Source organism: Poeciliopsis prolifica, unplaced genomic scaffold (genome assembly GCF_027474105.1).
Source record: "Poeciliopsis prolifica strain line A6 unplaced genomic scaffold, Auburn_PproV2 SCAFFOLD016, whole genome shotgun sequence".
Taxonomy (NCBI): Eukaryota; Metazoa; Chordata; class Actinopteri; order Cyprinodontiformes; family Poeciliidae; genus Poeciliopsis; species Poeciliopsis prolifica.
In genome coordinates this window covers 9,290,074-9,317,687 of record NW_026562391.1, presented here as the reverse complement: position 1 = coordinate 9,317,687, position 27,614 = coordinate 9,290,074, and the positions used below count along the sequence as shown (strand labels likewise).

Genomic DNA, 27,614 nt, shown 5'->3' with positions numbered 1-27,614 from the left:
GAGGGGACAGTCAGTGGGAAACATCGGCTCGTATTTCTGAGACGTCTGCCATGGGGGATGTTGTTTACTATGCCTGGTTAGGTCTGACAGGTCGGGCCAGATGTAAGTCACAGCCGGCTGCGGTTCAGAGTCCTGACAGTCGCACAGATCGCTAGGAGTCATCACACACCTGGAGAAGAGCAGGTGTGTGTGCTTTTGTACACAGAGTGAGCAGAGAGCAGATGTGGGAAAGATTACATGTTACACTTTTATAAAAATAACATGACTGAATATTTTGGACAGTTAACTTAGAGCGTTACATCATGTTATAACGTAATTCACTCACAAAACACAAACTTGAAGTGTTGCTTTGACTTATTCAAGCATGTTTGAGATGTCCTTGCAGCCATTCCAGGGGTGCCTAAACGCTTGCTTGCACAAACCGGCACCTTTTTCCCTCAAAATTGATCAGGCTTCTGCCTCTCCTATCGCCCTCATTCCCCCATGCAGAATTAGCAAACACCTGGTGAAACTGAGCATTTGCTGCGCTTATAATACAAACTACAGTGCTCTTTTAAACTGTATCAGTGGATGGCATGGAGGAGCATTGTTGTGATGACAGACTAACTAGAGTCTCAGAAAGGTTGAGAGGTTCTTAAAGAGACAGAGACCAATTTCCTGCCAAGAGCAGGAAAGATGTGATCGCAACAATTTGTCCGATAGTCTGTAGTTAAAAGCACCTTGATGCTGTGTTGCTATTGTCCATATAATTGTGTAAATTTGAACTGCTAAAATAAATTTGCTTAATGGGAACACAGAAATTTTGAAAACAATGTTTTTGATACAGTTTTTATGCTACAATGAGGTGATTTTTCAGCTGTATGAAAATTTGTGTATTTCACTAAACTCCAATGGAAACATGAGTTGTGATCAAAGATCAGATGTTACTACAACGAGAAACGATGAAGATGACAGGAAGTGGGAGGAGGATCATGGTGTGGCATGTTTTTTTTATAATTTATTGCATAAACTAATTCATTTCCATATAATTTAATTGCATTTTTTATTTAATGGAAACACTACAATTGAAAAATTTTATTTTTTTTCCTACATTAGCAGACTAGCAAAAAATCTTTGCATGCATTTGTAATGGAAACACGGCTATTGCTGTCAAGTTGTATTTCTTTTAAATTGTTTTTATTATAATGGCATATGAAGTTAATATAATTACCTATAGAATGGCATGATGTGCCTGGAAAATTCAAAATACTGCCTATTTAAACATCGACTTAACAAGTGACAGTATCATAAAATGTAAAGGCAAAAAAATAAAAAATACAAAAACAATGTCTTTTTTTCTTTTCCTTAAAAATATTGAATTAGTATTCAAAAGCCTATAAAAGGACTTTTGATCCAGAAGCTGAAATCATCACATTTTGGTTGTTTACAGTTTATTCCATGTCTGCCAAAAACTGTACAAGTGTGTTTCACAGCATCATCACAAAAAAAATAAAAAGTCTATTAGAAGGACAGAGCAAATGCCGAATGATTGCTAATACAGTTGGAAGACACTCAAAACAGAGCCTTCTGTGGTATCTCAATAGAGAGCAGAAGATATTAAAAAACCTACATGTAAATAAGGCAAAAATAAATTACAAAAAAATACATGTAGCCATGTAAAAACAAAAATGAGATGTGGAATATACATCAATACCATCCAGATGTGTGATTTATGACTTCTACAGTAAGTTTTTTTTTTTTTTTATCTGAAAATCAAACATATCTTCAAAGGAACTGACAAGGGACAAGAGATATTTGAGGGCAATTTTTGCTCCTGTTATAATGGTAGAAAAAAAAACTCAGCATATAAAGTCAAAGCTGCATCTTACTTTTATAGACAGCTCTCAGATCCCTAATTCTAAATAATTTCTTTATGAAAATGAGTGATTCTAGTTTGCTGAGCAGAATCCCAAGCTGCCGTCATCTTCGGACGCATATCTGAATGTCAAACTGACTCACGAATGCCCAAAAACAATGAATCCAGGATCTGATCCACTCTGACTGGCTGTGACGAAAGCTGCTGCACTTGAATTCCTTCTGTTCCTGAAGAATAATGAGTTCCCACATGACAGCAGCACGACTTTCTGACTCTTCAAAGATCAGCCGGGGTCTTGAGTGAGTCTGACACTCCTGAAGCCAAGAGCAGGAAAGATGTGATCGCAACAACTTGTTCTATGGTCTCTGGTTAAAAGCATCTTAATTAAAAGTCACAACATGCACAATCTGGTCTAATAAAAACTACCACAGAGAAGTAATATCAGTTCCCACAAACATATGTCTATAATCTTTTTGCTACAGGGATATTATAGCTCAAGATTAAAGGGTTTGTTTATGCTTTTCTATGTTTTGGCGCAAAACAAAATTTATAAGTCTCCACAGATAAAGAACAGATGATGGAGAATTAAGACAAGACAAAAATAGACAGGCTGACGTTACAAATCACAAAAATTAAGTTTTTGTCCGGGAGTTGGAATCAAATTTCTGTGCGGCAAGACGTCAGAATCTTTCCACAAAAGACGACAGGAGAGAAAAAAAGGAGAAAGACCCCGAGATGGGAGGTCAGAAGCAATCGGTGGCATTTCATCCATTCATACCATATCATAATTTTGATCCATAAACTGACTTTATCCTGGCTTTATGAAAAGCCATGTTTGTCCTCACCTATGATCAAAGGCAGTCTCTGACATTCTAGGCACGCACTATGATCAGAGCAAAGTCATTCAACTCAGCTGTTTGAGCTTCAGCTCTCCTGTCTTTGCTCGCTGTGATATCAAAATTAGAAAAAAACAATTCGGCACAATGCAGTTAGCATTTAGTTATGAGATTCAGGAATTAAAAAGAAGCACAAACAGAGGTACACAGTGAGTGAAAATGTTGCCTAACAACAGCAACAAAAGACAATATTTAGTCCACAAAGCTTCAGGGAAATTTAACAAACATTTTCTAAAGTAGCTCAACTGAACTATTGACATAACACGTATAAAAAGGTGCATCAGGTGAGAGAGCCTTTTAAATGTCTCATACCTTCTACGATATTGTATTGAAAATACATGTAACTCACCTTTATACTACGTGCACTCAAGCAGCATTTCTTAAAATTGGCATTTATTAAAAGTATATTAAAAGTCCTTGGCAAAGTCACTTTGCATGAAGGTACTAACAAAACCCCAGCAAAAACCAAAACAAAGGCTAACAGTGAAGTTCTTTCAAGCTCGATCTTGGCTGATCATTCACCTGCTTCTGCAGAAAAAAACAATATAGCCAAACTAGCTTAGTGTTAAAGTCAGTTCTAAAGTAGTCTTACAATGCAACCACTTTGTTTTTGCTGCTATGCGAACTATTGTTTAATCCGTCCTCCGCTGTTTTCTGAGTCACTGTAGAGGTTGATTGCTCCAGAAGAAAGTTTAACTATTCAAATAATTTTGTGCATCGCATCATTGTGGATAGATCACCAGCTTGGTTTACTGATCCCGTTTCAAATTACAGTCAGTGTCTGTGAGCGCTTAATCCTGACCTGCTGAGATCTGATCAGTACCAACAGAGTTGTAAAAAGGGATTTATTTTGAGAAGGATTTATTTACTGCACCTGACAATACAAAAGAGACCAACGGGAAACAGAGTTGGAAATGTTTATAGATCCCATGGAAAGTGACACCAGAAAACATTGAGATGCTACAACATGGAAGGCATTATATCTTGTATCAACGAGTCAGGCTAGTGGCATCTGATGATGTGGGAATAATTTTCTTGTCACTGTGTGGGGTCCTTAAAGCTGAAGTAGGTAACTTTTACAATAAAAAAATAAAAAATAAAAAATAAATTGTAGTTCGTGCAAACTACATTTCTACTGCTATTTGCAGAAATGCACCACTCTTTCACAAACAACTTATCAGAGCCAGGAGGAAGGTCGTAGTCAAGCTCACGTACATGCTGCAGATGTGATTAAGTTGTGAAGAAATAACTTAATCTTAGAGAAAAACTGTTTATCTGCCATTATTATTGCCCATGCTTACTAGCCTGCACATTCACGGTAGGCTCTGCTGCCGGAAAGAGCTTTAATACAGCAGAAAGCAAGGGAGATGATGTGAGCAGTGCATACACAATGGTGATTGACAGCACTAAGACCCTCTTCCTGAATCTGATTGGTTGTTTCTGGTGTATTTGTGCAGATAACAGTGGGGCCTTGAGAGAAGGCAGACGAGTTTGAGTTTTTCACAGTTTATTGTCTAATGTCACAATAAAGACAGTTTTACAAAAATGTTGGAAGATAATTTTGATGAAACTTACCTAATGCAGCTTTAACAGCATCGCATGGTACCAAAGTGCATGCTACGACAAACAAAAGCTGGAAATATAGGACAGATCAAAGCCAATAAAACACCCAAAAAAGAGGCGTCGAGTTTTACTGATACCAGTCTTCCTCTGACCGGTATGGTGTGTTGAGAAGAAAACACACAAAAAAATGAGCCGGCTGAAGAACAGAAGGGCTGCTGGGCACAAATAATGAGGAAATTGAAGGATTATTACAGACGGAGAGCAAAGATGGCTGAACTTAATTTGGACTGGTGAATAAAGGCTGAGCAAATGTGTGGGCGATAAGTGCAGAGGCGAGAAAGTGAGCATGTACATATTAAATTTTGAAGAGGGAAATTAAGTGGACCCAATGTGAGGTAACTACAATACTGCTCCCAGGGTGAGAGACGGGAGAGGAGGAGTGGGAGGGACAGTGTCTCCTCTGGTCCCTGCTGAGCCGGCTGCCTTCAACATCTCATTACCCCTTCAATCAGCCGTCGTCTCCCATCAGTGCTATATGGACCGGAAGGGGTGGCTTTTTCTCCTGAGTTACCGCAACAGCCCAGTCCACCTATGTGGAGCTTAAGCACTGACTACAATTGTTCGGTTGAGCCTTTGAATGTTTGTTAGACAACTTTAGTGAACAAACAGAATCAAGAAGATCAAGAAACACAGAAGACTAGGTTCAGTTATATGATGATATTCTAAGTTTTGAAGATCTCATTGAGCAATTCATCATCTCAAAATAGAAACAAAATAGAACAACTACAAAGGACAGCATTAATTGAGAAGCAACCAAAATGTAAAAAGTCACTCTGGAGGAGCTGCACAGTTCCGTGGCTCAAGTGGAGACTCTACAAATCTGGTATTTTGAGAAAAAGAAGCAGGAAGAAACCGTTGCTGAAGGAAAGCCTTAAACTGAACTGTTTATAGAGTTTGCCTTTAGATAAGTAGGGGGGAGTTTTCATGCGAGAAGATGCTCAGGTGAGAACAAAATAAAATTTACATGTAGATCATAATATGTGGCAAAATAAATAACATCGTTCAATAAAATGAGCGCACCATGCCAATACTGAAACATGTTGATGGAAATACAGTGCTGATATTTTTCTTTTGTTACTGTTCTGCAAAGACCTTCCTCATGTAAAATGTAAAGGTTTTGCTTTTAAGCTATGGCACAAGTATTTGTGTAAGTGTGCTTGTGCCATCAAATATGGAAATAATGTACAAGTCCACATATTTACCACTTTCCAGAAACACAGTGAGGACATTAAAAATGGGTTTCTTCCAAATTATATTGTATGAGTGCAATAGAAGCATAGAAACCCCAAGATGTGAGTCTTTTTCCATTAGTATGCATGACGAGGTTTTCTGAGGTAAACCTGCTGCACTCTTCAAATCCATACAAGTCTCAAGAAACTCGTCAGCTATAACATATGCAGCGTTACGTAACCGTTTTCTCTGTGGTTCATCCCACATCAAGAGACGAGGGAGAAGATGAATGTGTCAACATTTTTACAAGTAATTTACATTTCTGTTATTAAAGCCAGGGCTCCTGAATAAAATTACAGGGGTGTGTGTGTGCACTCTTGTGAAAGCTTAATTTCCCCTGTTTCTTCCACAGATCCTGGAATTAGAAGGAAGAGCAGCAATTGTTCTCAATGAACATAATGAGGTTGTATTGTAATGTTTGCATTTGCCCAAGCTGCTCCACTTCCTGTTAAATCACATCTGTGTGCTTGGTTTCCTGGCTTCAAACATTGCTAGCTAACGAGATCTTACTTAAAACCTCTGTTATCTAGCCACAATGTACGGCAGCTAGCAAAGGAAAAACTAATTGTCAGTAACAGCATCAATATTATGCATGTTTTATTTTTCTTCCCCACACACTTTCCAGGAAAAGCAGCATCCCAGAGGAGGGATTAGCATTTGGAGAACTATTCATATTAGAGCTACCAATGAAGAAATCAAGGGATTCATTTGGCAGCTGGAATCTTTTCCAGCTGGTTAAATTTTGTCTGACAGCAGATCATTATGAAGTTAGCTCTTTATAACCATCTCAGAATCTCTAGTTGTGTTTTTTCTTCTTTGTCTAATCACCATACTGATGCCTAACAGGTGCTGACACCAACACACATTCACATTAATTGACACAACAAGGACCTTAGAATTAAAGAAATCGTCATTAGTGTTGAAGGCAAAGACGCTTGTTTATTGTAATCCAATTTGAAAATAGAGGCTCAGAGCAATAGGAGAATAAAACACTGTAATGGTAATGATGGTGGCCAAATGCCTGTGAGGGAGGCAATTGCTGTTCTTGTTCATTAATGCAAGACAGAGGAGAGGTTTTTGTGTGGAGTCTGATAATTGTGAGAACAAAGAATCGGAGGGGCTGTGAGTGGAGGCACGTTGGCTTCTAATGCACCAAATAAAGGCAAAGCTGTGCTGTCTCAACAACCTGAACCTGGCGTACTCATCTACAAGGTGGAGGAGGGTCAGATTGGGAAAAGTTTTCAGATATGGCATTTTAAAAAGGCTTCTTTGAGTAACTCATTGCTGCAACAGAATTTATGGATTTATTATCATCAATGGTTTGTCCTCGTTAATCCACCCAGCAGTGCAACACCTGCTGACAAAATAATCTGCAAGTGTTTCAGGTTCAGGCAAATTAACTCAATAAAGTCATGTGTCAGTGATTTATATCCACAAGACCCGACCCCTCCCTAGTTTAGGTAAAGTGTTTTTGACATTTTCCTTGATAACTTCAGCGAAGTGCATTTGAAGTCCGTCGTGAAAATTTAAGTGCCATTTATTATGACTTGTGGGTTCATGATTCTCACTTGAATGGTGATTAGTGCGCTCTGAAGATCAGGGGATTTATTTCCAGCTTCACTATAAATTGATATAAGACTTTAAGTTTTAGTAGTTTGTTATTTTCTGGATCTACTCTACACCAAAAATAATTATTGACCCTAGTTGTTATCCATTCAGAAAGGTACAGCTGCTGAAAAGGTTGGGCTCATAAAATATTAACCAAGTGTTGATATGCATGTCTGTTTCATGGTCTGACAGAAACAATTTGAACCTTTTTAAACGTATGAATGCATGTGACAAATTCCTATTGGTTGTTCCACAGTAGAGCAATTGGTAGCACTTTCAGCAAGAAAGTCCTGAGTCTGAATCCCGGAGTACATTCTCTTCAGAATGTACTCCATTCCAATAAACACAGGAGATAGGCACCAGGCTCCTTATGACCCTTCAGGCATAGGTGTTTGGAAGAAGTCAGAAGTGTGATTGATTGACTGAAGCCTCATAAATTGAAGTGATTCCCTATCATGCTAAATTTCCAATAAAAATAACTAAAGTGGAACCAAATTATCCAATAATATTGCAATTACATGTTTTCCAAATGACTTGCAATATTAGAATCATGAGATAAAACATATCATTTTGCATTTGTTCATAATAACAAATGATTGCCAGACAGACAGAGGTTATTTTATAAGTAATTTCTAGCAGTCAAAAACATGAACTAAATTAGTGGATAGTTGATGAGACAATGGACTATAAATCTATTACTTACAGTCCATTGTTTGGCGTCAATACGATGGTGAGCAGCACAGTGAAGAGATGGTTTGTCTAAAAGCGTAAGTCACGACTTGAAATAAACCTGCATCTTCCTGGGTTTTTGAATTTCATTAAAAGTCAATCATGTTCGGTAAAAGCATGACTGTGACTTTCTAAGAAAGGAGTCCTATATTAAAGTGTTGAGTTATAAAAGCTTAAAGCATTTGTTCATTCCCCAATGGTTGATTGTTAAAAGAAGGTTTCTGAAAGCTGATGGTGACTGATGAAAACATAAGGTGGGGATCACTTAAAGTCAAGTGGAATCAGGAACCTGACATTTCCGAGCAATCGGTGTGACAGAGGGGGTGATATTTCACTTTGAACCAAACTGGTTGACGGACCAGCAGGACCCTCAAGATGACGGCCCCCTGAGAACCTCCTCTGAATGGCTGATCTGCACCCCGATGTTTTATTCCCCCATCAGCGCTTCTTTCTCCCTTCTCCCCTGTGCCACCTTGCTCCCCCATCTCTATTTTCAGATGCACACATCTTCTCCACATTCCTCCCCGCTTGCTGCAGCGGCAGGGAAATCCCTTGAAGATGCCGCTCCATCAGTAATGATTTTCTGCTCAGCTGAGCAATGAAAGGTACACATGCACCCTCCCTGCCTGGCTCTCCCCAACCTCTCCTCTCTGTGCAAACCCCCATCATCTATCCCTCAATGCATCTCATTAAAGTTTTAAAGTGAAGGTAAGCCAGCACATCAGTGCGTTCCTCCATCCTCCCACTCTAACCTCGCTAAACTTCCGCAGCCCATCCCTTTCTTGCTTGTTTTCTTTGCACTTCTCAATCCTCTAATCTCAAGTTTTAGACAATGTTATACAATTAACGGCAAGGGGGGAAAAAAGCATACAGGGGACAACAATTAAAGGCTGGATATGCATCATGTTCACATTACTTTGTGTACAGAACGTGCAAGTGAAGGAGAGGAACAAAATCTAAATCGTGTGTCGAAGAAATCTTTTTTTCTATGCTTTAACATCTTAACTGTGGATATTTATTTTGATTAGTAACATGAAATAATAATGTTTATACTGCTGAATAGATGTATTTACAATGCCTCAGAAATGTGTATTTTTTAAAATAATTACAGTTTTAGTATGGGAAGGCTGATTACTACAAATAATTCATGTGATATGCAGCACAAGTCTTTATGAAAATTACTTATGATAAAAAATGCAGCCATAATTTCACTGAGACCAAACATTCTGGCTGCAAGGAGAATGATGTATTTTGTGTTCCTTCAAGGGCTGCCTCCTAATGACGCATTTCCCTCACAGCCCCCATTAATTTAACCACAAATTGTTTGAATAATTTTTTAATTATTAAAAATGCAGCTTTATTGCATTTTACTTCATTGTTATACAATATATTTCAGCAAATAAAAGCCGCTGAGAACAAAGATTTGCATATGCAGCTTTAAGTAGAATTAACTATTTATGTATTTAAAAACTAAATATAAAACACCCAACTAGAAACAAAGAAAATTGTACAACTTTAAAAAAATAAAGAATCCATTGATCCACTTGACGCAAAATGCAAAAAGTGGAGACTACTATTTCCATGCAACTTACAAATATTTTCAATTATGGTTCAATTGTATGTATTGTTTGGTAGTTTGTCTGGCTTAAATTGCATTCAAGCCAGAATGTAGATGTTGGTTTGAACAACATCTAAAATAAAATTAAATTAAACTGAGATGAATGCAGGCAGAGCATTAATTCGTCAACCATTTCTCCAAACATTTAAGTCATTTTTTTACAGGAAGAAGGATTGTATTCAAAAGCCTATAAGAAACAAAAACACTTTATCTTTTCTCTGGGTCATGTCTGTCTGCTTTTCATGCTTGTTGCTGCTGATGCTGTTTCCTTGGAAATCTCACAAAGTAACCAAATCTCCAGTTTGTCATCACCTAAATATTTCAGTGAGGATGAAGTATATACTTTAGACAGATCCACACTTTAAAAACACTGAAAATCTCTCATAAACGGACTGTCTTGTTCTAAAGTTCAGCAAAAAGGAAATTCTAAGGGTGAACCGATCACTCGGCCCCAATTTCCTTAATTTTGGGAAATCTGTGACTGGTTGATACTTAAACGTGAAGCCGATCTTATCTACTGATCTTATCTATCTCTGCAAATGTCTGAAAATCGGCCCCTGTGCTCTATTGATCTGCTGTGAGAGAGGGTTGACTGATAGACCCAGCCATCAGGTCATGACAACACATTCTCAGTGAACAATAGTCAGCCCACTGTGGCCAACTCAGCGACTTTCTCACTACATTTAGCAATGTTTCAGACAATAATACCAGTTAAAGATCAACCAGAAAACGGAAATGAGCGCACAAACAAAGAAAATTTTGATTTCTTTTGGCAAAATATACTGGTTAAAGTCACAAACAAAACATCCAAAGCTTTAAATAATTGTTTCTAAGGTTTCAAAACTGTAAGCTTTGTGTTTGAACTCAGCTTGTTTACATAGTAAATCTGACCCATTTCAGGTGTAGGGGAGGCTCACAGCTGATTAGCAAACAGTATTTTATTGGCTGTTCAGACACTTTTGTTTTAGTGTTTTGGCTAATATGTTGCAAATTCGAAGTACATTCATGGCTCATTAATATCCACATCGTTCACTTTTCATGAACATTATTTTTCCAATACAACAGTCATAAAAAATTGTTTATGTCGAAAAATTATTATGGCGAACATAATTGTAGCAGCTCTAATTTCTCGTATATAACAAAATCTCAAATGAATCCGAGAACATCAATTATCAGTAAGTACATATTTAGCTTTGAAAACCGAAACGACCAGTTTCGAGTAAATTAACTTATTTCATACTTATAGACTAAACTAAGCTTAAGGAGGAAGTTTTACATACATTGAATGTAATATACATAACTATTAGCACTTCAGTTTGAAGTCAACTGAATGTGTTCCTTAATGCCAAGCCTGAGGCTTGAAGAGAAACACAAACCTGACCTCGACAGGGGCCTTGGTAGATGAGATCAGCTCCAAATTTGCCATGAGCACCATAATATTAATCTTTTTAAGGATTAATACAGCCAGTAACAGCCAACAGCCTATCAGCAACTTGTTTCATGAAAGTGAATTCTGGCAACTGATCAATATTAACGGCACAGAAGTGAGACCTCATTATGCTGAAGGTCATGGCAGGAGGTAGATTTAGAGCAGAGGAAGATGAACAAAACTCTTGAACATTTGTGGCAGAGCAGAAACATTTGTCTAGCTGTATGACACCCCCTGAAGGCAACATGTCATTCTCACTTTCATGCTTTTAAAAAAGTTTGAAATTTAAGGCGAAAATTTGTTAAATAGTCCCTGCGACTTTCAGTGTCTACAAAGTGAAATCAGTCATTAAAATGCAAAAAAAGGCCCAGGGAAGTACTGATTTATGGCACCAAAGGGACTTTGAATGCAGCAGATAGAGACTGTATCTGGGCAGGCAGTGAGGTGCATTAATGATGAGCTGATCACCTTCTTTTTACAGTTTTCATGAGAGTGGAAATCTCTTAAACGCAGTGAGTAATGACTGAGCACAGACACATGGGGGAGGGGAACGCTTCAGCTTACTCCTATTCTTATTGCTCAAGTCATATAGTCAGCGAAAAGACAAATGTTAATATTTATCAGAACAATTATTTGTTTGAGCATGGCTGTGCACCTCTTCACATCGTCTTCTCTTTATTAGTTTTGCCTGCATGTGCATTGATCAAGCGTTTTTTAGATTTTCGTAGTATTTGGACAGCATGTTACGGGGGAGACCTGCTAATGCTAAAATACCAAGCCTTTCCACACTGCATAGGAACCCTGTACTTGGATTGATAGAAAGAAGGGGGCACAAAAACACTAGAGTATTGCAATGAATTTACACAGGCTGGCAACAGCTGATGAAAGACTTTCAAAATCCATGAAAGTAACTCGCTACGTCTGGAAGATATTACAATGCTGTTAAAATGTGCTCACGAAAGCAGCAAATGAGATGACACCATATAATTACCTGTGAAAACATGATATAGATGCTTTTACATAACATTTGTATAGCAAGCTGTTAGGCTTGTATGACAACTGTGAGCCAACATCAAGTAAAAAAAGAATGATTTAAAACATAAATAATTTGCTCTTTGCTACTGTATTCAAAGCCTTGGTTTGTGTGCTGCTGTTAGCTGATGTAAACCACACATTCACAGCTGATGTGTGTGAGATGCAACCTCTGCGCTCTGGAGCTTAAGCTCAAACTTCCATCATTACAGTCTTTTGAATGATGCATCGTAGTGCATTCACATCAGGCCACTGTATCACCCAATCCTGAATATCTTCCACCGATGCCATTTTTTTTTTCTTGCTGAAGCTTTCTCTGTGGGAATGATCACCCCTGCATCACTGCAGATGGTGTCGGTCTACATTTTTCATCACAGCTGAATATTCCTCATCAGCTGAATACTGAGCAGCAGCTCGGAGGAATAGCTGCTCTGTGCACAGCATGCATGACAGTGAGCCAAGGCAGTGATTGGCAAATATAAAAATAAAACTGAATAAATAAAACATTCCCGGCGTGGTCAAAGTGGTAAAAGTTTGCCGTTTTGCACAATTGTCAGGAACATAACATACCTCATTAACAGTTAAAGTGAATAAAAATAATATGCAAGAATTAAAATAAAGAGTGACTGGAGGACCATTAAAGAAACACTTTTTAAAAAAAACAACAACTCATCATTCTGAGAGAAAGACCTGTCTGGACAGAAGGGACAGGAAAGTGTGAGTCGTTACCATCGAAGTGCGATTTTGATGGGTGTGGTGAGACAGGAGGTGAACAGGTCAGCAGGGAGGTCCGGGTTCATGGGCAGCAGCTCGTTTGCCTCACATGCAGCCAGTTGGATGCAGTTCTTCATGGAGGGCGGAAGCGGCATCTGTGCGAGTGGGTGGCTGGGATTGATGGCCGCAACCTGAACAGACATACAACAGGTCAAAAGCTGTTTGGAGATTTATTTTGACTAGCAGAAGGGAGTTTGTGTCCATCCATCCAGAGCAGGTTTCACATTTGCAAATACATCAGGTAATCGATCTCAACGGGGAGTCTGGCTTTGAGCTCCAAAACAGCTTTTTATTCAAGCTCCTCCACCACCTGACCAGTTCTCTTAGGAAATAAACAACAGAGAGGGAAAGAAGCTGCTATACTGATGCTGATTTATTTAAAATAAATCTTGCTATTATGCGTCAGAGCGAGCATTGCTTTCAATATTACACTTTGATTTTCTGATGTTGGTTGTGATGGAAGGGGGTTGAGGCTGACATAACACATTAGTGTGAAATCACTGACTGAAAATGACAACACATGTTTTACAAAAACAACATTTTGCAAAACAAAAAATGAATGAGTACAGATATAGTCCACATAAAGGTTCACCACTAAATTGGCCCTGTGATTACATGAAGAAACGATATTATCCAGCATGTCTACTTCCAGAAAGATCTGAAAATCAGCCACTGTGAGAGAGGACTGACACACACCTGCTCAGCAGGTTATAAATACACATATGTGGTTAACAATTCTCATACAGTTAGCGAGAAAAAGAAGTAATAAATAGTTCTTTTTAATCACTTTTATCATTACCACCACAATAGTGCAAAATATAGTGATACAAATTTAAGTCCATGTTGTCCTCCCCATGAATACAACTTTTAAACGTCAGAGGAAATTCTGAAGTCTGAAAATTAAAACATTTCTGCAATAAATTTTCTTCTTTCTACACTTGTCCATGAAGCATAAAAAATACAGTCCTTTTCATAAGTTATCAGTCTGCCCTGAAAGCCTTTGTGTATCAATCTGGAAACTCATCAGTTGTTTGCAGAGAAAATTAGCAGGAAAAGGTTTCACAGAGAGAACTGAATCACTGAAATTTAGAAAAGAATCTACCGTAATCTCTGAAGCAAACAAGACAGTGTATGTGGAGTGTTCAGCACAAACGTACAACAGGTGATGGCTTCAGCACCTAGTCACCACCGACATTAGTTTGCTCTGGTGTCTTTCTTGCAAGTCGTTTGCTCTCATGAGACTCACCATCAACTTACCACTAATAATATCACGAAAACAACAATTCCCATAATCCCCTTTAACTTCCGTCAGAGCAGAAATGTATCAATAAGCAAACCCATTCTAACAAAGACTTGCAGCATTGATTATTCAACACAATCCCTGCAGACTGAAGAGTTGCTTTTAATGTTTCTAAGCTGTGTTACAGTGATGATGCATTTAGACTGAAAAACAGGAGGATGGCTAAACAAAATGCATCTCATTAAATCCAAAAACATTTGCTGTCTTAGGAGCATTTGTTAAGCGATAAAAGTTGTTTTATTTTTTCCCACTGAGGCACAAAAGGCGAGCTGAATATACTGTTGCATAAATTACATATCACAGTTTTCCATCTGGCAAAAACTTGGCCCCAGATTCTTATGAGAGAAAACAAAAGTATTTAAAGAAACAGGTGAAGTTTTCTCTGCCCCTTACTGGGCGGTCTTTGAATGGAAAACAATTGTCCTGTTTATTCTGGAAGCCAACTTATGGAGCTATTTCTACATCCTAAGTCAGGGAAGTCAATACTTGAAAATGTGAAATATGGAGGAGGAGTAACCCTAATGTAAAATTTTAATTGTACTTGGAGCTCTTGACTATTTATATGCTAATTTTACTGAAGGACTCCTGGTAAGGTTGATGGGACTTCGACATAGTTTTATGTAGAGCTGACTAGACTTTAACGAGTGCTGGATCTTAACAGAGGCAGAAAGCCAAACCCACTCTCTTCATCCCGACTGTGGTGGCACTTTTTTTCATTGTGAATCCTTATTCTGGTGAGAAATCAGTCAGAAATCCTATTCTTCCTACCAAAAATATAATTAACTGCTTGGGGATGAAAAAGCAACTTTGATTGGAAAATAAAACAACTTATGACTACAAGTAGAGGCATTGGACAATTAAACACAAATGATGGCTGATTAAGTGTAAAGCAATTAATAATGTAATTAATTAAAATAAACTGCATCATTATTAGAATTCTTACTAACAACATAACTAAAAATTTTACATGGTGTGAGTTCAGAGATTGTATTCTGTGTATCTTTAGCAGCCTGTTCTTTTCTAATCTCTGATTTCAACAAGGCATTTTTAGCCATTCTACTGCCTCTCATAGGATATTTTCAGTGTAAACTTATGAAATTATTGTGTTTAAAATTCTCAGCAGATCAGTTTCTAAAATACACATAAAAAACTGCCTTTATTTTGAAACCTGGTTTAAGTTTCAGTCGTCTAAGTCTTGATCCCCAAATACTTTAGGCTGCACTTCTGTAATATAATGTCTCAGATTAGAAAATTGGTTGATAAATTGACACTTAAGAGCATTTCTTTAAATTGAAGTACAAAATATTTGAAAGAGAGATATAAAGTGCTAAAACTCCTCTGCGTCAGTCTTTAGGGAAATCAGGCAGTCAAGGAGGAAGAGCTTTGATAATCAATAGAAAAAAGTGACAGAGTAAAGTGTTTTTGTCAATTTGTGTAAGAAAAAAAACCAATTTATTCATCCACTAATAAATCTTAAAAGTGTATGTGACAGCAATAACCAATTTTGTCAACGAAAGACTAAAATGTGTTCATCATCTCCAAGTTGACAGTCATTAAAATGAAAGTAACTTAAATATCAGAGTTAATGATAAATTTTTAGCATCTATAGAAAATGAACTAACAACAAACCCTCTTCATTTCCTGCTGAAGACACCATCCACACTCTAGTCTGCTTATTTATATAAAGAATTATAAGTGACTCCACAGAGCATTTTCTAATACCTGCATTTAAATGCAACATCGCAATTTTCCTTTCCACACTACCTTAATCCACCTATCCACCCTCATCAAATCTATAACGATGTTTCACTATGAACATCTTCATTTGCAAATCAGTCAAACCTACAAAAATCTGTCCTTCTAACCAAAAACATCCATAATTTCAAAGCGGTTGTAGGCTATTTCAGCCCTCAGTTTCCAGTGTTGCTCCTGAGCCGTAAGAACAGGTTAAAACTGGAACATTACATCAGAGGATGCATGGAAAACTCCTTTGAAGAGTGGTAATGAAGTAAACTTCATCTCCATTCAGTTAGACTTACTACTACTGCACAGGTATACACAAAGTGTTTATACCTGTGTCTGAGAGCAGAGCTGCTGTGAAACAGTCAAAGCTGAATGTATTATAGCTTAAGCTGAATGTATTATAGCTTAAAAAAAATAAAAATAAAACTTTCAGCTCATGCTGTGAAACCACTGGAGTTTTTCTCTGGAAAGCGCATGCAGAGGGATTTGTAATGCCCAACCAATAGCAACAGACTCTTGGTGAAATACAATAACAACAACAAAATAGGAGGTTTTGATACAGATACCAAAGACGGAAAGGAAACTATTTCATTTTGCTCATTCAACTGCAGTTTCCAGTAAAGCTTATTAAACTTTAAAGATATTCTTGTAATGGAGCTGCATAGATTTATATAGGAACACTTTATTGCTGTATATGCTGCTCTCTACAAGTCCAATAACTCATTAATAGATTCTGTAATAGAGGGCCAAGAAGGAGGGGGAAGCTCAGATCTCATTACATTATGTATTTAACACATAGCTGTAAGAGTGGCTCTGCACACATGAATAAATAATGATATTAAAAAGAAAAAATGTCTCAACTAATAGAGCGGTGGCAAGGTGTGCCATTGTCTTCCTTCTTGTTGCATCAAACACATTTCTCTCTCCTCTTTGAAGCATTTTGCGGGCATGTACGATTGGTGCCGCTCAGATGGATTTCCGCCAATCTTGTTACGACATAATTCCTCCTTCGGCTAATTAGGAGATCCTGCTTGCAGAGAAATAAATCACAAAGTAGTGTGTGCGTCTAATGCCTCTCGGTGCGTTAGCCTAAGAACATCATCGGGTGAAAGAAAGCGTGTCACTGCCAGCCATGATAATCCTAACGGTAAACACAACAGCACCGCCGGCACAAGCTGATTAATGCCAAGCATCCACTGTAATTATCACATTAGCATATTGTAATCTGGGAAATTACCATGAAAATCATAATGACAGCCTTCCTTTTTTTTTTTTGCTTTCTGGGGGCAATACGGCAGGATATAACTGCAGAAGACTCCTTTTTTTTCATAAATGCAATGTTAAATTACAAAACTAATTCTTCACAGGAAAAGGTTTTCAGATGTTCTCAGCAGAAGACAGCTGCCATGTGAAACGCTAATTGAGAACTACAGTTTAAGAGCTATGCATGCATTATTTATTGCAATATTACATGGGGAAAAAAAGTTGGCGTACTGGAAACAGCAAAACCACAACACACACAAACAGAAAGCAGTAGCTTTAAGAGCTGCAGTGATTCCTTCTCAACATCACACACACTTTACTCCCTACTAATGCAACAAGCATGTACGCTGAGTGCAGACAGGAAACGATGAGATTTTTAAAAGGAAGCAGGTGGCCATATGATTGTGCATTCAGTACGCATCTCTTACACACACACACACACACAGGTGAACTGCATGGTCCACATGAGGTCCATAACACAAAAATGGGAGGAGGTTATAAAACACCCCCTCCCTCTGTCATGCCTCGCTAATGTCACCCAGCACTTGATCTGCATCACAGCGTTTGAGTAAAACGGTCCCTGGTGAAGTGAAGCTTGTCGTTCTGGGCGAGGACGGAGAGCTGTCCGTTCCTCAGAGGTGTGTGGTTGGATGACTCTGCTTGGGACCAGTGATGTGCAGAACGAATGTGCTGCAACACAGAGACCATCTGTGCATGTTAAGGAGGACGATTCCCCTTACAGCAACATACTTCTTGAACTTTTTATAAATTGTGACAAAAGAGCTGCAAGCTTCAATCCGTGTTTGTCCATTTCTCAATAAATCAGAAGAAAGAAGAATTTCGATCAAAGTGAAGGGGGAATTGTATGTTTCTTTTAAGCAAACAAACAAATTCAAACAGCTTCCCTGTTCCTGGTGAGAAAAAGCATGCCAGGTACATTATGCTGCCACCACCAGGATTCACTGTGGAGAGGTATTTAGACTGATGTGTGGTGTTAATCTTCCACTAGACATTACATTCTGCATGTCTGACCAATCCCCTGTGACAAACTGCCAATCAATTTATTCATTTTGGCTTTTTTTAGGTAATGGCTTTCTTTTTTCTTTCACAGATGAAAAGTGCTTCTATAAATTCTCCCCAACTTAACCCTTGTCTTGTCTGCTATGTTTATTTTACTTACATGACGCTGTGGGCTTCACAGACCAGCAGTAATTTACAAATAAATTACTCACAGATGAATTCTTCAATAGCTTAGTGACTTTTGAAGGTTTACACTGGATTTCATTTTCTGTATTAAAGTAAGTATTCAGAAGACGCATTGATACTTTCACCAGGCTCTGTTGATCCTCTCCTGAAAGATTGGGAGCTATTTGGAAGTCACCACCTTAATGCTAATCTTCCATTACATCACCCTATGACATAATTCCTGTTAAAGAGAATGGGAAGTGCACGTACCAAACAGGAAAAGTGATATAGCGAATGGACATTATGCAACTTCCCATGCATCCAACTAAATTACTTCTTGAGCTTACTTCCTGCATAAATCCAAAAGTTGAACCTGAAAGTTTTGGGACTGGAAACTTATTATACAACAGCAGAGGAAATCTCCTTAAGGTATAGTGTTAACTGTTACGGAAAATGTAAATAGAAGTATAAAAATGATCAATCAAACATTTGCTGCCTTGTCCCATCCCAGGTTTTATGGAATCAATTTGACAAAAGCAGCACTGTAGTGTAAAGAGGAGTGCTCTCATAAATAAACTTTCAATAGCAGTGAGAGTTTTATTTCACTGCTTGCTATTAGAAAAGGCTCCCAGTCTTTTCTGTGTGGGTACAAAGCCTATTTAATTCCCCGTTTAGACTCTTTTCACATTTAAGTAGTAACATTTGTAACCCAATTAAGCCACAACTGAACAACAAAAATGTACATATTGGTGTAATTAAACAAGACGTTTTCATGTTGGCAGTGAAACAAAGGATCTTTCACTGGGTGACTCAGAGGAGCACTTTCAACCTTGGTCCCCAGGATCAATTGTTGTACATACTTTTACTGTTGTGTTTTGACATTTCCCTGCTGCCACATACCCAACCTGAACAATGTATGATCAACAAGCTCTGGATGACTTATTTACATACTGAGAACGTAATATAATCACTTAAATCAAGTGTACTGGAGCAGAGACTGATCTGAAGAAAGAGGAAGAGTCGGCTCAGAGGACTGAAATTGAAACTTACTGATCAAAATCTTAATTTTTGTATGCAAGACGACATATAGGGAAAAATTAAAAGCATGTACACATCAAGTAAGAATGTCGATATTTGTCCTCCCTCCCAGGGCTACAGCTTCGCTCTGTTCTTGCAGGCTTTTTTGGGGAGCTCTCTGTTTGTGTTTGACACATTTTACTCCAAAGAAAACGCCTTTTGAGGGAATCAAAGTGCTAATTTAGTGGAGGAAAAGGTTTTTAAAACATGTTTACCCACAATCCTCCCTTGACCTCATGAAACTCTCAGAGCACAGCGGGTTAATCTCAGGGCAAACACAGGCATTACAGCGACTCAGCAGTTTATCTGCTGCTTTCACCTTTACTTTTTAAAAGGGAATGCAGCATTCACCGAGGATCCTCTTTGCCAACTTCCAGCTCCTCTGTACATCCTCCTATTTCCTCACTGTCGTTTTTTTTTTTTTTCTGTTAATCTACAGTTTGGCAAAAACTTCTTTATGAATAATTAAAATAAATGACAGCGCCATCTCATCAAGCATTCACATTGCTAGTCTCAGCCAGAGGAGAAAAGATGAGACAACATAATAAAAAAGGTGAAGTGTTGAAAAGACTGAAGCAGTGATGGATTGCTTGAAGAGTTCCTACATATTCGTCATGTAAAAAATTCATACATTTTGAGACTCAAATTTCCCAGGAGTCAGGCGTTCTGGATGGACGGATGAATGGATGGATGGATAGATGGATGGATGGAGCTAGAGCAAGATAACAATAAAGAAACGATGCTAGGAAAAAAGGAATCACACCAGAAAGAAAGAAAGGATGATACACTTATGAAAGGGCAGGAGGAAGGAGAGGAAAGACAGATGGAAAAGAAGTAATGACATAAGAAAATGAATAAAATAGGACACAATGAAAGGAGGACAAAAAGTAAGGAAGGAAGGCAGGACAAAAATAAAGAAAGGAAGAACATAAAGGTGGAAAGCATAAGATACAGAAGAAAGAGAGACAAAAGACAGGAGGGAGGAAGAAAATGTGAAAGAAAGAAAGAAAGAATACAAAGAAGGAAAAATGGTAGGACAGAAGGGGAATTCACAAGGAAGAAAAGAAGCATTACAGGATGTGAGGTAAAGGAAGGACATATAGGAAGAAAAGAAGAACAGACATGAGGAAGGATATGAGTAACAACAGAGGGAAAGGGGGAAAAATGACTTGACAGAGGAAGACAGGACAGAGGAAAGGAAGAAGAAAGAAATGAACAAAAAAAAGACACAAGACGGGGGGAGAGAAATGAGACAAGATTGAAATTGCATTTAGTCTTTGGGAAAATATAAACTTCCTTAGACTTCCTTAACTTCTGCACAGGTCATGTGGGCTCAGTGGTAACACTCCCCATTTCTAATAACGCCTAAATACCAACACTTCATCTCGTTCTATCTGACTGCTCGCTAACTCTGTGTTTGAAAGACTCGTCTCATATTTTAAAATGTCCTCTCCTGTTAAATCTCAGCTTGTATTTCATTGCTCCTGTGAAGCAACATGTCGTAAACCATGAGCAGTTTTGCTGAAGCTCCCTCACCTCCAGCTCTTGTTCTCTCTGCAGGGCGAACTGCTTAAACGACTTGACGATAATTCCCGCGTTGGAGCAGTCGTAAACAAAAATGGACGGGCTCCCCATCCACGTCTGCAGGTCGTAGATGGACAGCGGGATGTATTGTGTGTAATTCTGAAAAGCAGAGAGGAGAGGGGTGTGAGATTTGGTGCATCGTGTTGCTGTTAAGTCACTTCTATAGATTTATACAGTGTTCAATTATTCACCAGGCATCTGCTTGATGGAAACCGCTGATTAAAGAAGCGGGAAAAGGGTTGAAAAAGTGCAAGTGATGTAAACATGGAGAGCGTAGGAAGTTTATTTTTTTTATCCAAAATTTATACCGGAAAAACACAAAATATCACCAAGTATTTTTTTATGTGTTTTCTCGTGCAAAATATTTTACTGCACTTGAAATAAGAAAAAAAAAACTTACAAGTAACTCTTCAACAAGATATATGAACTTGTATTAAATCAATAATTCCTTAATATTGATGAAAATGTGCTAATCCCACTGGCAGATTATTTCACCTGCCAGTGGAATTAGGAATAATTTACTTAAAGCGCGCTCCTATATCTTGCTGAAAAGCTAGTAAAAAGTTTCATCAAATTTCAAGTGTACTAAAATATTTGCACTACAAACTAGACCAAAAGCTCTTGGTAAGATTTTGTGTTTTTGCAGTATAACTTTACACACCACCAGCTGTTGTTTTGGTGCAACAGAGAGCACCGCAGTGCTTTAGACAAAAAAGATAAAGACGTAAAACGAGCCGGTTACTCTACATAAACTTCAATTCGAGCAAGAAGTTAATTTGTTTTAGGTGATCAATCTGTGGTTCTACTGTAGTGTTAAGAAATGCCAGGCTTCTTTAAGGGCCCATCTGCATTGTTGCCTCTGGTGTGTCTAGAAAATATCCACAGGCTCTACGGGTTCGGGTCATGGAGTTCGATGTCGATCAAGCTGTTATAACAAGTTTGCTACAGGTTTTTCCTCATATTGGATGGTCTTTACTTTCGCTTCACAATCCTCTCAGCAGCTATCCCTGCTGATTGTGCCCTTTTTTAACCACAACTTTTCCTTCCACTCAACTTTCACATTATATGTTTAGACACAACACTCTGAAAAGTCTGCTTTCTTTTTTTAATAGTCTTTTGTGTCTTTACCTGCTGGACAACTGTCGAGTCAGCAGTCTTCTCCACAATTGCTTACTTGAAATTATATTGTTTACAATGATGCAAAGTCAGAACTGAAAATCTGTCCTGTTTTTGAGCATATCATATTTTAACTTTAGGGAATTCTATTGTGAATACAGTTAAATTTTCTATTAATCCAAAACGTAAAAAAGAAAAAAAAGTATTTTAAAATTTATTCATTAAGATTTTTCAGGAAAAAACAAAACTAGTATCAAGAAAAGAGATTAAAAATTAGAAATAATTCTGTGATTATGCATCTTCAGCTTTTCTCTTTGCTTTCCTGGTCAAGGTGATGAGTTTGTTCATTTCAGGGATAAAGATCACTATCATGGAAAGATTGGCAATGCCTTTAGATTATTCCCCTTTCATACAGTTATTGACAAATTACACTTTTACTCAATGAGTCAACATGTGTAAACTTTAAAGGTAAAAGCAGGAATTCTGATGTCTTTGTGTTTTCTACCTTGTTAAAAACCCAGATTTCCCCATTGACGGTGGGCCGAGGAACTCCATGGCCGTTGTAGTGGAAGAGGACTCTCTCCTCTTTGGCGTTACGTCTCAGTGATGTGCAAAGTTTCTTCACTTCGTCCACTGTGGGGTCCAGACTCTGTTTGTAGCGTGCCTGAAAAGCATAACAACAAACACATCAGGATAATTATGGCCACCTTAATTTTAATACGGTTACCATCTAATCAGGCCCTAACACAAGATCACACACAAATCAAAGGTCAAAACTATAAGAAGCAAAATGGCACATTGCTGCATCTCCTCAAATCACCAAATAAGCTTCTGAATATACGAGTAAATAAGTGTTTTTGTCACCGTCTGTATGTAGCCTGCCTGTTTTCTCGACCACCTATTGCGATTTTCATCTCCGACTCCACCGCTCTGAAGTCACAAAGCGTGAAGTTCATAGCAGCATTCGGCGTGACTAATCCGAGGAGATTTTACAGCCTGAGACCAGGGGAGTGTGTATTGTTTTTGGTTTTCACCAAATCAAGGGCTGGAGTGTGCAAAGCTGAAAGTGACATAGAGGTGTCAGCATCTAGTTATGTAACAGAAAAGCTCCTCTTCTGACTGCTCTGAATCATTGTGGAGCTCAACGAAGCCCTTTTGTTGCGCAACTAACTTGGCTTTAACTAAACAGCCTGCCTCCTGTTGACTGGAAGTGAATCATAGCAGACATTTTAATGTCGACTCATCTCCCAAGAACCATCCAGCCAATATCGCTTATAAAAGCAGCAAGCTGACCTTGTGAACCAACAGTTTTACTTAGCTATCTAACACAACCATCACTTTGCTCAGAACAATAACTCCCCTCCGTTTTCCTGGACAAAAGAGGTTATCACATGCATCTTGCAAATATATTTTTTCTTGCCCTACTATTGTACCATTTCTACAATGATTTAGGCGAAAAAGAAAAGTAAATGTTTAATGAAATCTATTTCTCTCATCCACCAAAAAACAACAACAAAAAAAAAACATTTAATTATGACAAAAATAAAAACAGATTCTTTCTGCTTTTAGATTCACTTTTATTTAAAATATGTTGCAGGCAGAAAACATTTCTGGGGCTTTGATTTCTTTTCTTTTTTTGTTTTCTTTCATCTGTTAGTCCACTATTGTTAAGGTCTGTTGCAAGTTTCTTTCAGATAAAGCTTTCTACTCAAAGCTCAAATGAAAAACACGAAAACTCATCTATAGATTATGAATTCTGACAATATGGAAACCTTTGAAATAGAACTTTCTTGAAAAATATTTCACACAGCATTAAGATTGCTTGCGTAGAAGTCTTACCAGCACATAACATCAACTTGTTAATATTTGCCCACTCAACAGTGCAAATAATATTTTCATTGTAGAGTGCAAAAGATTATTTGTTCCCCACCATGGTCATCCTATTGTGAGGAAATATAGTGTTTGTGGATGTGGATTATGCTTGGACTCAATAGGCTGAAAAATAAAAACCCTCTTCATATTTAGCTTTCCGAAAACTTTTGGTCATCTAAATATTCAGAGTAAAACCTAGCTGGTGTTGGACTAGATAAAAACTTAATCTAATTTGAGAAAATGAAAAACATAAAAGGTGATAAAAGTTTAAATCGATGTGTAAAGCCACTTTTATATAAAAACAGGAGTGTGAGCAGGTGCAATATCCTTATACATGTTTATCTGATGATCCAGTAATTGAAAGGTGCAGTAAATATTTACAATTCAACTTAAAAATGTTTATACACAGATGAGGATTTTAAAAATTATAATTAATAGGTGGATAAAACATGTTTATTTCATTCTAAAAATCCTGCAATGGTCTAACCACGTCACACTGCTCTATGAAATTAAGCAATGAGGAATCTATGGTACAAGCAGGAAAGAAACCAGGAGAAGAAAGATTCTGTTTTACAATGGTTACTTGAATACAAATAAATAATTGTGAAGTGTGGCTAATGAGCACCTAATGACGATTTATTTTGAAGTTTTTCTTCTTCAAAACTTTCCCAAACGAGAATTGTAGAACATTTTAATAATGTTCAAATATTCAAATGATCAAATATTTGATGACTAAGTGATTCTGGATATTGTATTCCTACCTATATCTTGTGTTTTGTGAATTACTGAACCAGAACACTCACAGTTTGTCGCATCACATAAAATACAGTGGCCAAGCTGAGTAGACCTTTATTGAAGACGCCAATATTCCTGATTCGGATGTCTGGAGGAGGACGAACAGAAGAATCATGGCGGAACTAGCAGGATAATTTAATTTGTGCAATATTGGATAAAAGCGTCTGAATTCCAACAGGCCCGACATTAATCTCTGTGGTATCAAGTGGTATCTGAAGGGCATAATGGTGTTACAGTGAGTGATGAAGGCAGGGTATCTGAATCACAGGCATATATGATAAAGGTATGGCAGTATCAATTAAGAGTAAGACATAAAAAGGTAAATAAGAACTAAATGAAAGAAATTAAACAAGTGAAGAAAAAAAAACAGAGGAGAATCTGACATACAGAAGACGAAACTGCTGCGATGGTTCACCTGGAAGTTCGGTGGATGTCAGAGAAATCTTTTCGTATTGTTTTCTTTCTCTTTTAGTCCACAAACTATTGTCATTCTTTCTTCCTTGTCGGCCATGATTGTTTATTCTGAACTATTGCCTGATCTCAAAAGATTTTGTAAGATCTGAATGTTTGTTGCTATATCCCAAATAGACGACAGCCAACTTGTTATATTGCAAATTTGGTCTGTTTTTTTTTTTTTTCCTGTCATGTGCGGTGTCTCCCAGGTTTTGAAAATCAGCTGACAACTAGATTGTCATCCATTCGGCCATTTAATGCCAACGATGTCGAATCAAGAAAGCATTGAAGAAGGAAAAGAAAAAGCAATACATGCCTTGATTTAAAGAAATGTGGGCAGAGAGAAATAAACTCATCAACACATTAGAACTAAAATAACTCTGTGGCCAAGATAATGAAATTGTGATCTGAAAGCTGTGTTGGTATCAACTCAGGTTTGTTTCAGACATTAAATTTGTTTGATTAAAACAGTTAAGACATTTTTTTCCTAAGTAAAATTAGTTTGTGAAGTGAATAATCAACTGACACCACAACTTTGCCAAACAAACAAACAAAAAAACACACGGTAATACTTTTGCCACTGATGGTGAAATAAAATTTACAAATTTAATTAGCTGATTCGTTTTTAGTTGATTCAGCACCTGATCCCTCAGAGTGACGAAGACGCAAAGCCACTTTTGTGCTGCCTAGTTGCCATTGTCACCTTTAGCAGTGCACTGTTGTATATTCCACTTTTCTTTTACCCAGAATAGTTTCGCACCATGTCATCATGATGACTGTATCTCTGGTTCTTGACATGCTGTACAGCCCCTACCTTTCCAAGTCATTGTGTGAGTTTTCTGTTTCTGTCTTCAGCGGAAACACAAGTATGTTTTGTTGTAATTGTGAAAATCAAATTGGCTAGATTTTTGGAGGTTCTGTACCTTTTGTATGGTACAACTAAAGTGATTTGCATGAAAAAATTTCAGAACATTTAAACATCTATAGTAAATAGTTCAGTCTGGAATTGTTTTTCAGTCCCAGATTCAATCTGATTCTACATATTTCCTCATAAATATTTCAGTCTGTAATCATATTTTATTGACTAAATACTGGTGTCTTGAGACAAATCAGTACAAAAAATTAAATCAGTCCTGGTTGTAAGATTTTGACGTAAAATGTATGTGACGCATTAAAATACCAGAACTAGCTTGGTTTGTGTATCTGGTAGTAGTTTGTAACAAATAGAGGAGTTTCCAGAAATCAGCTATTTGATTTATTTGTCTGTGTTTCTTTGGTGCTTTCACTTTCAGACAAGCTGTTTGTTCCCAGGTGATTGAGGGGTCAGTGGTTGACTTTACTCATTTCCTCCCTCTGACACATTCACTTTTCACTGTCATTAAGGGTAACCTGTACAACAGTTCCCCCAATGTATTTAGCTTGGCTACATAAAAGTGTGATAACTTAAATAAAGGTAACATCAAACTAAATTCTATAGTTATAATTGCATTTTTAAGTATGCAATTTCTATTTCATACTTTATTATCGAAAGTATTTGTAATTTTTTTGATGTACATGGTTTCTCTGCATGAATAATTAAATAAACGAGCTTATGACATTTTTTTTTGTTTTTTTTTTATCAGTGTATCTGTGACAAAAAGTTCACCTTGCATCCTTCAGCATAACAGTCGGGGTTTAATTGCATCCTGAATGCTTGTAGTGCTTTGTAAAGGTCACCTGTTCTCAGCTAGTGACATGATGACAAATGGCACCTGAGATGATACAGGGCACACCTTTAAAACTATTTCCTGTGTGGTGTTATGTAATGGTGTTGTTTTACAGCAGTGCAACATAAAACACTGACAGTTTGCCTCCTTTAGAGGCAGAAGCTCCCACTAAAGATCTGCATCGCTCATAGTTCGCTTTCACCTCTTGTGGTCAAATTTTGTGGACAGAGAAGAAAGGGAGTGTGTGAGCAAGGCACCCCATAAAAATAACTCGGTAACATTAGATCTGTGACTACTGTTGTGATAAACTTATCGAATCATACCTAAAGCATTTGATCTATGTCATACAGTCTAAATGCAACGGAATCAAATGCTAAAGAAATGTATGAAAGTTTTAGCTTTTGAAGAGCAGAAATAATTGGTAATACTAACTGACCTGAGACAGTAAAAGTTCAATCTGACTGAATGTCATGTCTACTACAGTGCATGTAATTATTGGGTTGTAAATGTTTTGGGGTTTTTTTCCCTGAATAAATCTTTTTTTTTCTTAAGGGTTGACAAACAGGGCCCTGTGAGTTCACAGTAAAATGTGAAAACAGCAAACTAACATCGCTGATGAAAACCAACCTGAGACCTGACTAGGAAGAGGTTTGAACAAAAATAAATGAAGGACACTTCATTTATTTCAATTTTGTTAAATTCCTTTGAGAAAGAACAGCCAAACAG

General features: G+C 37.6%; 1 protein-coding gene across 4 annotated transcripts in view; it reads right to left on the bottom strand.

The window, feature by feature from the left end:
* Positions 1 to 27,614, bottom strand: part of rptor (regulatory associated protein of MTOR, complex 1) — a 141,255-nt gene that overhangs the window by 79,239 nt on the left and 34,402 nt on the right. For all 4 annotated transcript variants that reach the window (XM_055041000.1, XM_055041002.1, XM_055041001.1 and 1 more), the window contains exons 5-7: positions 22,568 to 22,726; positions 20,899 to 21,045; positions 12,750 to 12,925 (exon numbers count right to left, since the gene is read on the bottom strand). In XM_055041000.1, the coding sequence (XP_054896975.1) occupies positions 12,750 to 12,925; positions 20,899 to 21,045; positions 22,568 to 22,726 (482 nt within the window). The remainder of the gene's footprint in view (positions 1 to 12,749; positions 12,926 to 20,898; positions 21,046 to 22,567; positions 22,727 to 27,614) is intronic.